The sequence below is a fragment of the Nycticebus coucang genome, chromosome 23 (genome assembly GCF_027406575.1).
Source record: "Nycticebus coucang isolate mNycCou1 chromosome 23, mNycCou1.pri, whole genome shotgun sequence".
Taxonomy (NCBI): domain Eukaryota; kingdom Metazoa; phylum Chordata; class Mammalia; order Primates; family Lorisidae; genus Nycticebus; species Nycticebus coucang.
In genome coordinates, this window is record NC_069802.1 from 13,568,900 (window position 1) to 13,584,530 (window position 15,631).

General features: G+C 38.8%; 1 protein-coding gene across 2 annotated transcripts in view; it reads left to right on the plus strand.

Moving 5' to 3' along the window:
- The window catches only part of PDS5A (PDS5 cohesin associated factor A), a 143,225-nt gene that overhangs the window by 53,273 nt on the left and 74,321 nt on the right, over window positions 1-15,631 (plus strand). For both annotated transcript variants that reach the window (XM_053578145.1, XM_053578146.1), the window contains exons 9-12: window positions 6,748-6,863; window positions 9,357-9,451; window positions 11,956-12,101; window positions 14,434-14,585. In XM_053578145.1, coding sequence (XP_053434120.1) covers window positions 6,748-6,863; window positions 9,357-9,451; window positions 11,956-12,101; window positions 14,434-14,585 — 509 coding nt within the window. The remainder of the gene's footprint in view (window positions 1-6,747; window positions 6,864-9,356; window positions 9,452-11,955; window positions 12,102-14,433; window positions 14,586-15,631) is intronic.

Genomic DNA, 15,631 nt, shown 5'->3' on the forward strand with positions numbered 1-15,631 from the left:
TTTATATCCAGAGGGCTGGGTACAGTAACTTACATCTGTAATCCTAGCACTCTGGGAGGCTGAGGTGGATGGATTGCCTGAGAGACCAGCCCCATCTCTACTAAAAATAGAAAAACTAGCTAGGCATTGTGGCCTACTGAGGAGGCTGAGGTAAACTCCTGGGATCACTTGAGCCCAAGAGTTTGAGGTGGCTGTACTCAAGGCGTAGAGTGAGATTCTGTCTCACAAAGTAAACCAAAAAAAGGTTTTGTATTCAATATCTTATTTGATCCTTAAATCCAATGTATGACATTAGGATTACATTACAGTTTGAATTCTTTCTTGGGGGAGGGGGGCACGGTCTTGTTTTGTTGCCCTCTCACTACAACCTCAAACTCCTAGGCACTACTAATCCTCCTGCTTCAGCCTCCTGAGTGACTGGGACTACAGGTGCGGCATTACCAAGCCCAGATGATTTTTCTATTCTTTTTTTTAATAGAGATGTGGGTCTTCATCTTGAACTTCTTTTTTTTTTTTTTTTTTTGAGACAGAGCCTCAAGCTGTTGCCCTGGGTAGAGTGCCATAGCATCACAGCTGACAGCAACCTCCAACTCCTGGGCTCAAGCGAGTCTCCTGTCTGCACCTCCCAAGTCATCTTGAACTTCTGATCGCAAGCAGTCCTACTGCCTTGCCTTCCCAAAGTGCTAAGCAAAAGCCATTATGCCTAGCAGTTTTGATTCTTGATAAGAAAAATTTAAGATAAACTATTTTGCACAGTTTAACAATTAAAGCAGATTTGGGAGTAGATCTTAGAGTTTCATTTCCATAAAATTTATATATATATAATTAAGGATTGCCCATCTTTATTATAAGCGTATGGTACTTTTATACTATAAAGAATATTGTATCAATAATAATTTACTCATAGGAAACTCTGTAATAGGCAATATAGAGAAAACATGAGCTAGCTATGGTGGCTTGTGTGTAATCCTGGCACTTTGGGAGGCTGAGGTGGGTAGATTGCCTGGGCTCAGGAGTCCAAGACCAGTCTCTGCAAGAGAGACACCCTATCTCTACTAGAACAGAAAAATTAGCCATGCATTGTAGTAAGTGCCTTTAGTCTCAGCTACTCAGGAGACTGAGTCAAGGGGGTCACTTGAGCCCAGGAGTTTGGGGCTACTGTGAGCTATGATGGCACGGCACTCCAGCCTGGGGCAACAGAGTGAGACTCATCTCAAAAAAAATAAACAAATGAAAAAACTGGAAAAAAAAAAAAAAAAAAGAAAGAAATAACTGGCGGCGGCGCCTGTGGCTCAAGGAGTAGGGTGCCAGCCCCATATACCGGAGGTGGCAGGTTCAAACTCGGCCCCAGCCAAAAACTGCAACATAAATAAATAAAAAATAAAATTATTGAAAATACTTTATATAAAAAAAAAAAATGGGAAGATTTTGTTTAAAAATCCAGATATTTGCATTTTGGGGGGGGGGGCATCTCATTCTGTTGCCTGGGCTATAATGTGGTTTCTTTCTCATACATCAACCTCAAACTTTGGTTCAAGTGGTGCTCCTGCTTCAGTCTTCCTTATACCTGGGGCTACAGTTACATGCCACCATACCTGGCTAATTTTTTTTTTAAAAATCTTAAAGAGTTGGGGATCTTACTATATTGCTCAGCCTGGTTGTGAACTCCTGGGCTCAGGCAGTCCTGCAGCCTCAGCTTCAAAAAGTGCTAGGATTACAGGCATGAGCCACTATGTATTCATCCTTCTTACTAATTTTTTTTTAAACTGAGTATTGTGGGCAGTGCCCGTTGCTCAGCGGGTAGGGTGCTGGCAACATAAACCCAGGTTGGTGGGTTCGAACATGGCCCCAGCCTGCTAAACAATAATGACAACTGCAACAGCCATAACAACACAACAAAATAGTCAGGCATTGTGGCAGGGGCCTGTAGTCCCAGCTACTTGGGAGGCTGAGGCAAGAGAATCACTTAAGTCCTAAAGTTTGAGGTTGCTGTGAGCTATGACTCAATGGCATTGTCCTGAGGGTGACATAGTGAGACTCTTGTCTCAAAAAAAAAAAAAAGAAAGAAAAGAAAAACTTGAGTATTGCTCTGCCTGCTGGGCTAAGTGCTGTGGCATCAGCCTAGCTCACAGGAACCTTAAACTCCTAGCCTCAAGCAATCCTCCAGCTTCAGCCTCCAGAGTAGCTGCAACTATAAGCTCCTGCCACAGCATCCATCTAATTTTTCTGTTTTTAGTAGAAGTAGTGTCTCACTCTTGCTCAGGCTGGTCTCAAACTCCTGAGCTCAAGTGATCCACCTGCCTCAGCCTCCCAGAGTGCTAGGATTACAGGCGTGCGCTGCTCCCTTCTCATGCACCCATTTTCAGAAACTTTATACTGAACTACATGCTGTGTCAAAATAACAACCAAAGTGGAACATTCTGTTTATTGTGTTTCAGCAGGTGCCATCACCTGTGTGTTTTGTATGTTCCCTACTATAACCCTAGACTGTACCAGTTTGTCTCGCATCTTAAATGAAGAAACTGAGATGTAGATGAGTGTGGTTAGTGCATATAATTAGAGTGTCCCTTTTTGAGTTGTCAGTATGCTAAGTCAATAGCCAAAAAGTTTTTTTTTATGACAGTGTCTCACTATGTCACCCTCAGTAGAGTGCAGTGGCATCGTAGCTCACAGCAACCTCAAACTCTTGGGCTTTAGCGATTCTCTTGCCTCAGCCTTCCAAGTAGCTGGGACTACCAGCGCCCGCCATAATGCCTGGCTATTTTTTGGTTGCAGTTGTCATTGTTGTTTTAGTTGGCCCGGGCCGGGTTCAAACCCTCGAGCCTCAGTGTAGGTGGCCAGTGCCCTACCCACTGAGCTACGGGCCCCACCCAGCCGAGAAAAATTTTAATGGCTTTGGTGATTTTTTATAGTTTGTGTCTCTGAACTTTTTATAGTTCAGAGTCCTGGGTAACAATCCTCTGAACATTAAAATGGATTCAAAATAACAACTTGGTTACTTTTACTCTATACTGTGGTACTGCATACACTATATACATGATCTACTACATGAGTCCAAAGGATATTATTCTCATGTATTTAAGATGTAACCTGAAGTTGTACTGCTCAGCAGCCTGGACTATAATTATCAGGAAGTTTGTAATATTTTTACATTTAAGACCTTATTTTTTTTTCATGTGGAGGTAGAGAGATTGTTTTACATTTATTTAAAATATTTTGAGGCTGGGTACAGTAGCTCATGACTGTAATCCTAGCACTTTTGGTGTCTGAGATGGGTAGATTGCTTGAGCTCAGGAGTTTCAGCCTGAGCAAAAGCGAGACCGCCATCTCTAAAAATAGCTGAGCATTGTGGCAGGTACTTGTAGTCCCAGCTATTAGGGAGGCTGAGACTAGAGAATCACTTGAGCCCAGGACTTTGAGGTTGTTCTGAGCTATGACACTACAGCACTCTACTGAGGGCAACATAATGAGACTCTGTCTCAAAAATATAAAAATAAAAAAATTTTTTTAACTTCATAAGTATCATAGTTGTATTGTTTCGGTTAGACTTAAAATTAAGTTTTTACAGAAAATTGTTCTGAATTGATTACAGTTAGAAACAATAGTAGAGTTAGCCACTTTTTCTGGTTGGGATAGGGCAGAAATGGAAACTAGCTTTATTGACTTTATTTTAGAAAGTCATTGGTAAATTGCTAATGCAGAATTTCTAATCTTTATTCACTCTTAATTATTAAAATATGTATTTATAATTTAAACAGTGTATTACCTAATGTGTTCATAAGATAATGTTCATTTTATCTTATGAATTAATACAGCCTCGTATCAGTGACTCAAAATGATTTACACCAACAAAATTTATCACTGTAAACATTCCAACTTTAGTAATGGAATATATTATATTTCAAATTTTAAAAAGTCAGGAGGGTGAGTTTAGTAAATGAGAACATGTGATATTTTATTTTATTTATTTTTTCTGCAGGTTTTTTTTTTTGTTGTTTGTTTGTTTGTTTGGCCAGGGCCGGGTTTGAACCCACCACCTCCAGCATATGGGGCCAGCGCCCTACTCCTTGAGCCATAGGTACCACCCTAGTTTTTATTTCAGTAGTTTTTACATATGAAATGTCACTAAATTCGAAATAACTACTGATGTACTAACAGAGTTATTTGCAAGGAGAATAAAATTATTCTTTTCTAGTGTTTGCCATTGTTGAAGGGATAAAATAAAACATGTTGGCTAATAAATTGGACTTTAGTAAAAGGTGGCACTAAAAAAAAAATAGGTTGTACTATGCATTATTGTCACTACTTGAGAAAAACCTAGTTAAGGAAAACAATTTCGTAGCTAGGCGTTGTCTTAGGTGACTATAGCCCCAGCTACTTGGGAGGTTAAGACAAGAGAATCGCTTGAGCCCGAGAGTTTGAGGTTCCTGTGAGCTATGAAGGCGACAAAGTGAGACTGTCTCAAAAAAAAAAAAAAAAAGAAAAAATAATCTTGTTATTTATAATTCTTAATGTAATTTTCATTCTTACATATATTTGATAAGTATGCTTGTATTACTTGTAAAACCTCTATTCCTTCATGTTAAAGCATTCTCAAGGAGAAGATTCTATCCCATGGTCTTTATTTTTCTATTTTAGCTTCTGTCTTTCTAGAAAGATTTGTTTATTCAATTACATGGTATTGCTTTAGCCACATGTTCCATTTGAACACCTAAAGAAATTAGCACTTGTTTTTAGGTATGGCATTTATTTTCCTAGTGACTGATTTTTAAAGAGTTTCACACACCATATGGTTTCGAAGAAATTTATATTAAGGCATCACTACTGAAAGTGGAACAGAATTTTCATAGCATATACTGATTCTGAATATGACAATAGGAGCCTTAACAAAAAACAAAAATGCTTTGCTTTGTTACTGTGTTTAATTTACATGACCTTTTATATCTTCATAAGATTCCTGCTATGCTGTTAAAGTGAGTTTTCCTGTATCGCGAAATACTTCAGTATCTGTTCTCTAGTCAGTAGGAGATGTTGATTAAAATTTATGTATCAGAATCTTACTTGATGTGTGTTTATTTATTTATTTTTTTTTTTAGAGACACAGTCTCACTTTATCACCCTTCGTAGAGTGCTATGCCATCATAGCTCATAGCAACCTCCAACTCCTGGGCTTAGGCAATTCTCTTGCCTCAGCTTCCTGAGTAGCTGGGACTACAGGCGCCTGCCACAAAGCCTGGCTATTTTTTTGTTGCAGTTTGGCCAGGGCCAGGTTGGAACCCTCCACCCTCAGTATATGAGGCTGGCACCCCACCCATTGAGCCACAGGCCCCGCCCTTGATGTGTGTTTATATTGGAATTTAAATTGCAAGACAGACTTCTTCTAAGAAAAGCGTATTAGGGCAATAATTATTTGTAGTTTTGTCCTTCATAGACACTTTTCTAGGGCTGTTAATGTTAGGGTTGAATGATATATCTTCACATTTGTTAAAGGTCTATAACCAATGTGTAGAATGCAAATAATCAGTGAAGTAGTCATAAATTAGCAGTTGGGAGTGTGTGAAATAAAAGCAAAGAACTAGATGATCTAAGAAGGAATCAAATCAACTTTTGTTTAGTAAGTGAGAACATGTGATATTTTATTTATTTTTTCTTCAGATCGAGAGTTTTTTTTTATTAAATCATAACTGCGTACATTAATGCAATCATGGGGCACAATGTACTGGTTTTATATACAATTTGAAATATTTTCAGCAAACTGGTTAACATAGCCTTCATGGCATTTTCTTTTCTTTTTTTTTTTTTTTTTAATTTTTTTTTATTGTTGCAGTTTGGCTAGGGTTGGGTTTGAACTCACCACCCTCAGTATATGGGACCAGCACCCTACTCACTGAGCCACAGGCACTACCCGCCTTCATGGCATTTTCTTAGTTATTGTGTTAAGACATTTATGTACTACATTTAGTAAGTTTCACATGTACCCTTGTAAGATGCACCTTAAGTGTGGTCCCACCAATTACCCTCCCTCCACCCATCCTCCCCCTATTTTATTTTATTTTAAATCTTTTTTTTTTTTTTTTTTATAGAGACAGAGTCTCACTGTACGGCCCTCGGGTAGAGTGCCGTGGCGTCACATGGCTCACAGCAACCTCTAACTCTTGGGCTTACGCGATTCTCTTGCCTCAGCCTCCCGAGCAGCTGGGACTACAGGCGCCCGCCACAACGCCCGGCTATTTTTCTGTTGCAGTTTGGCCGGGGCTGGCTTTGAACCCGCTACTCTCGGCATATGGGGCCGGCGCCCTACTCAGTGAGCCACAGGCGCCGCCCTATTTTATTTTATTTTAAGACAGAGTCTCACTATGTCACCCTCGGTAGAATGCTGTAGCGTCATAGCTCACAGCCACCTCAAACTCTTGGGCTTAAGCAACTCTCTTGCCTCAGCTCCCAAGCATCTGGGACTACAGGTGCCCGCCACAATACCCGGCTATTTTTTGTTGTTGTTGTTATTGTTGTAGTTCTCATTATTGTTTAGCAGGCCTGGGCTGGGTTTGAACCCTGCAGCCCCTGTGTATGTGTCTGGCATCCTAACCTCTAAGCTATGTGCCCAGAGCCAACATGTGATATTTTGAAGTTCTTACCATTATAAGCAGAAGTATGAAACTGTATCTTCTTAGGAATGTTTCATATTATCATTTTCTATAATCTGATGAATAAAGCTCAAGCTTCATTGATTTTTCTCTTTTACCTTAGAGCAATGATGGAGAAGAGCGATTAGCTGTTGTTCGACTTCTGGCTAAATTGTTTGGCTCTAAAGATTCTGATTTGGCAACACAGAATCGTCCTCTTTGGCAATGCTTTCTTGGGCGGTAAGTGAACATAGAATATACATGCAGTTCTGATACATATATTTTGCAGGTTAGTTAGTAGGGTCCACTTGATTAAAACCACACATACCAAAACTTTAACTGATACTTGTTGGTTGGCATTTGTGTTGTGGTCTTTCTTAGAGAATAAAATTTGTTTTATGAAAAAAGCTTATTTATACACGTAACATTTTTAAAGCTTTTTTGTGTTAAAATAATGTCATTAGAATCTCAGGATATTCTAAGTGTTAAGATACTGAAATCATGGAATCAGAGGCAGTAGCCATCTGATTTTAGGAATTCATGCCAGTTGTTCTTCCAGTAATCCATTTACTGCTGTTTGTCTTTTGGATCTGTAGGTTATGTAATTATATGATGTATTTTTAACTAATTTGGTATAATTTTTACATAGAAAATACCATTTCTCTTAACTCGCAGTTTTTAACTTTTCTTCTCAAGAACATAGAAAGATGGAATTGGATTTGACTTGATGGTGAGATTAAAAAAAAAGTGAAATTTATTAACTTCCTTGCATTCCCTTTACATGTTCTTTTTACTTCAAAACTTGGTTTATACTTTAATAAAGTCTTTCATTTTGGGCGGCGCCTGTGGCTCAAAGGAGTAGGGCACTGGCCCCATATGCCGGAGGTGGGGGATTCAAACCCTGCCCCGGCCAAAAACTGCAAAAAAAAAAAAAAAAAATCTTTCATTTTAGGACTTCTAGTTTTCTGACTAGTAGAGGAAAATTAAACATTACGGTCAAGGAAATTACAAAATATCAACACACTTAGTGCTGTATATATAAGGAAAATAACATTGCAGAATAGACCTTTTTTTTTTTGTTTCTATGACTAATATATAAGTAGGATTAGTAGAAACGGTAAAATGAGAAGCCTATTATGTCTGATTTTGTTTTTGTAAGTGCCCTAGCAAAATAACAAAGTCTTGCATTTTTACTTAAATGATTTGCAATAAATATGTTAATCATGGGGATTGGGAGTTCTTCCTCTATATCTTAATAAGCATAGTTGCTTTGTTCCTTCTATTTTAAATTCTTATAGAGTCTCATTTGATTATTCAGATGGTCAGCATTTATTTCGGTTAAGACCATCAAAATGTCTTTTGAGTGATAAAGTAAAAGCCTATAGATTCTAAGACATATGTTGTATTGCCTAGCTACTTAGGAGGCTGAGACAGGAGGATCACTTGAGCCCCAAGAGTTGGAGATCAGCCTAGACAACGTAGCTCAAGTACCTATCTCAAAAATAAAAAGGACATTTATTAAATAATTTCAGCTTATGTAGTTATTTTATGAGATCACATTAGAAACATTTCCTATTTAAAATTACATTATTTATTATTAATAAATATATATATTTTTTTCTGAGACAGAGTCCTAATATGTCACCTTGGCGTCACAGCTCACAGCAACCTCAAACTCTTGGGTTTAGCGATTGTCTTGCCTCAGCTTCCCACGTAGCTGGGACTACAGGTGCCCGCCATATCGCCCAACTATTTTTTGTTGCACTTGTCATTGTTGATTTCTAGCTGGCCCAGGCTGGGTTCGAACCCGCGAACTTTGGTGTATATGGCTGGCGCTGTAACCACTGTACTGTGGGCGCTGAGCCCATAAATAGATTTTAAAAGTTGCCTAGTAATCTATTTTAAATTGAGAGTTGCTCAGCTGTTATTATATGCAGTTTGGAGTCTACATGCTGTGTTTCTTTTTTTTTTTTTTTCTTTGAGACAAAGTCTCACTTTGTTGCCCTTGGTGTAAAGTGCCATGGCATCATAGCTCTCCGCAACCTCAAACTCTTGAGCTCAAGTGATCCTCTTGCCTTGGCCTCCCGAGTAGCTAGGACTAACAGGCGCCCAGTACCCAGTTATTTTTAGAGAGAGTGATCTTTCTCTGTCTCAGGCTGGTCTCAAACTCTTGAGCTCAAGCCTGTGCCCAGCTATGTGTTGTGTTTCTTATTTATTGCATTCTTAGAATGCACTGTTCCTTTAAGAAATGAAAGTTGGTTCTGGAGAAGAAAAACTTTTGTGCTGAGGCAGTGTGACTTAACATTTTATAGACTCACCTTTGAACTTCTATATACCTTTTACTTGTATAAATGGTTGCTTTCTACCTTGGACCCCCTAATGTTTTCCTCCTATAAACTGTTTTTTCAGGTTTTGTGTTTTGAATATTTTTTATTCTGTAGCACAATTTTAAGGTCTCAAAGTTTTAGCTACTCTACAAAGTGAGTAGTTGGGGCAGAGGGATGCATTTACTATTTCTTGTTTGTTTTAATATGTAAACAAATTATTTTCTTTAAAATATTTTGTGAAATTATCTTCTTATTAGTATACTTTTTATTCTTCAGAACATAATATCTGTCATTAAAATAACATTTTATAATCAGTAACTTATTATTTATAAGTATTTACATGTTACTTATTTGAAAATAATTATTTTGCCTTAGAATTAATATTTAGCAATCTTTTTCTATGTAGATTTAATGACATTCACGTTCCTGTGAGGTTAGAGAGTGTGAAATTTGCCAGTCACTGTTTAATGAATCACCCAGATTTAGCAAAGGATCTCACAGGTAAGCCAGCTGGGCTTTTACAAATATTACTATAATGATGCAAAATATTTCTATACTAACTGAAGTTAGTATGTTTCTAACTTCAGTTTCTGAATAGCGTTAACTCTGGTATGATTTCAAGTCTTCATTTGTCGTGTGCTAGAAAATAATTTCATGTTTACATAATAAAATTACATTTAAATTCTTTTTTTTAAATAAACTTTATTTTGTCAAACTTTTGATTTATAGAAAAGTTGCAGAGAAAATACAGAGTTCCCTTACCCAGTGTCCTCTAATGTTAACATTTAACATAACCATAGTTATGTTAACATATGTTAACATTGTTAACTGTGTTAACATTCATCAAAAACTAAGAAACTAAACGCTGGTACACTATTGATTAAACACCAGACTTTACTCAAATTGCACTAGTTTTTCCACTAATGTCCTCTTTCAGTTCCAAGATCCAGTTCAGGATATCACATTGCATTTAAGCACAGCATGCTTTTCTAATATAAACTTTCATTTTAGAATACTTTTGATTTTTCAGAAAACATACAAAGAGTTCCTATATCCTCTGCTTCCACTTTCCCTTGTTAACGCCTTACAAGGCCATCATACACTTTTCACAACTAAGGAGTCAGCCCATACTGGTATATTACTATTAACTGAACTCCACAATTTATTTGGATTTCTACATTTAAATTCTTTATCTTTTTTATTTTTACTTTTTTTGTTGTTGTTCATTGTTGAGACAGAGTCTCACTATGTCGCCCCAGGTAGAGTGCCATGACGTCACAGCTCACAACAACCTCAAATTCCTGGGCTTACGCAAGTCTTTTGCCTCAGCCTCTCAAGTAGCTGGGACTACAGGTGCTCGCCACAACACTTAGCTATTTTTTTTTGTTGTAGTCGTCATTGTTTGGCAGGCCTGGGCTGGATTCAAACCTGCTAGCTCTGGTATATGTGACTGGTGCCCTAGCCTCTGAGCTACAGGCACTGAGCCTTTTGTTTTTATTTTTATTTCTTGAGACAGTCTTACTGTGTTGCCCTCGGTAGAGTGCCATGGCCTCACAGCAACCTCAAACTCCTGGGCTTAAATGATTCTCTTGCCTTAGCCTCCCAAGTTGTTGGGACTACAGGAGCCTGGCACATGCCTGACTAATTAATTTTATTTTATTTTATTTTTTGAGACAGAGCCTCAAGCTGTCACCCTTGGTAGAGTACTATGGCATCACAGCTCATAGCAAACTCCAACTCCTGGGCTTAGGTGATTCTCTTGCCTCTGCCTCCCAAGTAGCTGGGACTACAGGTGCCCACCCCAACGCCCGGCTATTTTTTGGTTGTAATTGTCATTGTTGTTTGGCAGGCCCGGGCTGAATTCCAACCCACCAGCTCTGGTATATGTGGCTAGTGCCTTAGCCACTTGAACTACGGGCACCAAGCACTAATTTTTTGTTGCAGTTGTCATCTTTGTTTTAGGTGGCCCAGGCCAGGTTCAAACCCACCAGCCCCTATATGTGGCTGGTGCCCTAACCACTGAGCATGGGCACTAAGCCTCTTTTTACTTTTTAACTTTTAAATATCTTTATATTTTAATCCTTTAGAATTTGAGAAAATAGAATATTTCTTTTTTTTTTGTTTTGTAGAGACAGAGTCTCACTGTACCGCCCTCAGGTAGAGTGCCGTGGCGTCACACGGCTCACAGCAACCTCTAACTCTTGGGCTTACGCGATTCTCTTGCCTCAGCCTCCCGAGCAGCTGGGACTACAGGCGCCTGCCACAACGCCCAGCTATTTTTTTGTTGCAGTTTGGCCGGGGCTGGGTTTGAACCCGCCACCCTTGGCATATGGGGCCGGCGCCCTACTCACTGAGCCACAGGCGCCACCCTAGAAAATAGAATATTTCTTAAGTCGTTGGATTTGGGCACAAATCATTACATAATTAAATACAGTAATATGTTTAGTGATTAGTAGGAAACTGATTATCTTGTGCACTACTATAGAATTTCTCATTCTTCACTTGAATTTAGAGCATTTAAATTTACCTATTTGGGAGTGGCAATTAAGTAGCTTCTATCAAAAAACTGTTATTTACAAAAACCAAAGGAAATGCCATGTATTCTTTTGAGTTAGTATTGTAAATTATTTTGGGATATTTTTAGAAATTATAAAATATCTTAGAATTTATATCATGTAATATGCAAATGTACACCCAGTAGCTAACTTTTTATAGATATTTTTACTGTTTTTCTTTAAACTCTTTAATTTTTAACTGTGAAATTCTAAACTTTCTAAATCAGTTACTGCATTGTGAGTTGACTTCTCCAGAACAGTTATAAGCAAAGCTTTGTGGTTATAATAGAGTACTGCTGGCTTGAAAATGATTTTAATTCATGCCATGGTTTACAGACGTTCTTTTAGTATAGACAAAAAACATAAAGCATTACTAGTCTCTTGTGTCTTTCTGAATCTTGCCAAATGACATAGCTAAAATTAGCTTGAGTTTTTTTTCTCTTATTACAGAATATTTGAAGGTTAGATCTCATGATCCAGAAGAAGCTATTCGTCATGATGTCATTGTTACTATAATAACAGCTGCCAAAAGAGACCTTGCCTTAGTAAATGATCAGCTGCTTGGTTTTGTGAGGGAAAGAACACTGGATAAGCGGGTAAAACCTTATGAATTTTATTCATCTGTAATTTATTGTCTGCTAAATATGATTGCTATCATTTTCTATTAACATTTAAGGCCTTTCTGGGTAATACAAATTAATAACAATGCTAAATAAAAATTAGCCAGGTATGCCTTCCTGTAGTCCCAACTATTAGAGAGGCTGAGGCAGGAGTATTGCTTGAGCCCATGAATTTGATGTTACAGTGAGGTATGATTATGTTACTGTACTAAGTGACAAAAACAACCAGACATGCAGTGCTAAACAAAGAACTAAAAATTTGTATGTTTCCAATATATCTCTTAATTATCTTTATGAATGAATATACTAGATTCTGTATCATTTCTGATCTTAAGGATGGGTTTCTCTTTCAGTATACCTTTATGAAAGAACCACTAAAGGTTTACCTTTTCATTTGCATGATGAGTTTTAAAAAATAGTGATTGATTACCTATATTTATTACAAACATTTTCAGATATGACTATATTATGTAACTTAGGTCTGTCAATCATTGAACTAAAAGAATATCAAACTCCCTAAGAAAGGGACATTGCCATATTGCTATGCCAGGCTAATTGAAAAAAGATAGTTATGTGTTTATTTTTTCCTATGATTTTTCTCTATATGATATAGTCAGAACATGGATTGATACAGAAAAGTTGTTCTGAAACCAGCAATAGCAGCTTTAAGGAGTAGGATCAACCTTAAGAAAGACACATGTAAGGCAGGCTGAGTAGGCATCTGTTGACATCTTTAGCAAAGGTTGCCTTGCAGTATGCTATCTCATTTGACGCATAGTTGAAAACCTGCTGTCTTCTAGAAACAAATAGCTATAATTTCAGGGTAGAAAAGTAATTGGTTTTGGTATTGAAATATAGCAAGAGGTATTCTTTAAATTTTTACTTTTAAAATAGTCAAGGGAGGGGCAGCGCCTATAGCTCAGTGAGTAGGGCTCCAGCCCCATATACCGAGGGTGGGGAATTCAAACCCTGCCCCAGCCAAACTGCAAGAAAAAAAAAATAGCCGGGTATTGTGGTGGGTGCCTGTGGTCCCAGCTACTTGGGAGTCTGAGGCAAGAGAATCGCCTAAACCCAGGAGCTGGAGGTTGCTTGTGAGCTGTGACACCACAGCACCCTACCAAGGGCAACAAAGTAAAACTCTGTCTCTAAAAAATAAATAAATAAATAAATAAAATAGTCAAGAGAGGGCAGGCTCGGTGGCTCACACCTGTAATACAAGCACTCTGGGAGACCAAGGCGGGTGGTTTGCCTGAGCTCATAGGTTCAAGACCAGCCTGAGCCTGAACCTCATCTCTAAAAAAATAGCCGGGTGTGGTGACGGGCACCCATAGTCCCAGCCACTTGGGAGACTGAGATGAGAGAATCACTTGAGCCTAAGAGTTTGAGCTTGCTGTGAGCTATGATGCCATGGCACTCTACCAAGGGTGACAGAGTGAGATTCTATCTCAATTAAAAAGAAAAAAAAGGCCTGTGGCATAGTGGTTATGGCACCAGCCACATATACCAAGGCTGGAGGGCTCGAAACTGGCCTGGGTCAGCTAAACAACAATGACAACCTCAACAAAAAAATAGCTGGGCGTTGTGGCAGGTGCCTGTAGTCCAGCTACTTGGGAGGCTGAGGCAAGAGAATCGCTTTGAGGCTCTATCTCAAAAAAAAGAAAGAACAAGATAGTCAAGGAAAGAAATGTTTGAAAAGTGATTATTTTGTAACTTGTTCGATTGTGTCATTTTTTTTTTTCTCAACCAATCCTCTTGCCTCAGCTTCCTGAGTAGCTAGGACTACAGGCGCCCACCACAATGCCTGGCTATTTTGTTGTTATTTTTTTTGTTGTTGTTGCAGTTATCGTTGTTTTAGCTGGCCAGGGCCGGATTCCAACCTACCAGCCTCCGTGCATGTGGCTGGCACCCTACTCACTGAGCTATGAGCACCGTCAATTCTAGAAATCTTGATAGTGAACTTTTCCTTTTGACTTAACACCCAAATGGTTAACAACTAGAACGTAAAATATTTCAGATGATAGGTAAAGAAAATATTCTTTGAGATTTATTACTGCTGGACTTGAGGAAAATAAAAAGTTGGTAGATCATTTAATAATATTTGCATTGGGAAATTTCTATAGCTTGGTTTCTTAACAGGCACAGATTTTAAAATGTTGGTAAAGCAACTTTGTAATGCTTCTTATGGAAAAAAATAATCTGCCAATTTTATATGCACGCATAAGACCAACCTAGTGAAGGCTTGAGAATTTGTAAATTAGTATAAAGTTCTGTATTATGCTCATCTGATAATAAATTTTATATTTTTTAGTGGCGGGTAAGAAAAGAAGCTATGATGGGTCTTGCTCAGCTTTATAAGAAATACTGTCTTCATGGTGAAGCGGGAAAGGAAGCTGCAGAGAAAGTCAGCTGGATAAAGGACAAACTTTTGCATATTTATTACCAGAACAGCATTGATGACAAGTAAGTAGAATGTTGGTAGAATGGTTGAGTGTAAAACTGCTTTTAGGTTTTTTGGTTTTTTGGTTTCTTTCTTTTAGAGACAGAGTCTTACTTTCTTGCCCTTGGTAGAATGCTGTAACGTCACAGCTCACAGCAATATCCAACTCCTGGGCTTAGGCAATTCTCTTGCCTCAGCCTCCCAAGTAGCTGGGACTATAGGTGCCTACCATAAAGCCCGGCTATTTTTTGTTGCAGTTTGGCCTGGCCAGTTGGAACCCACCACCCTCCGTATATTGGGCCAGCACCCTACCCACTGAGCCACAGGCACCACCACGCTTTTAGGTTTTTAAAAGTTATTCCTTTTGGATTTTTTTTTTTGAGACAGCGCCTCAAGCTGTCACCCTGGGTAGAGTGCTGTGACATCACAGCTCACAGCAACCTCCAACTCCTAGGCGCAAGAGATTCTCCTGCCTCTGCCTCCCAAGTAGCTGGGACTACAGGCGCCTGCCACAACGCCTGGCTATTTTTTGGTTGCAGCCATCATTGTTGTTTGGCAGGCCAGGGCTGGATTCTAACCCACCAGCTCAGGTGTATGTGGCTGGCCCCTTAGCTGCTTGAGCCACAGGTGCCAGGCCTCCTTTTTAATATTTTAATAATTCATTTCTAAGTTTAGAAATCACTTTCTACATATTTGTGTGTACTGTGTTTCAAGATGTGTTTAAGGACTATATCCAAGCATATAAGGTAATCTATTAATAATGAAACAGGCCTGGAGTTTGAAGTCAGATGGAGCAGAGACCAAAAGTTCAGTCTGTCCCTGATTGGATGTGGGCTCTTGCACAAGTAACTTAACTTCTGCATAACTTGGTTTAATATAAGAAAGAATGCCTTCTAGGCAGCGTCTGTGGCTCAGTGAGTAAGGCACCAGCCCTGTATACCGAGGGTGGCGGGTTCGAACCCCAGCCCCAGCCAAACTGCAAAAAAATAGCCAGGTGTTCTGGTGGTCGCCTACAGTCCCAGCCACTTGGGAGACTGAGGCAAGAGAATCACCTGGGCCCAAGAGCTGG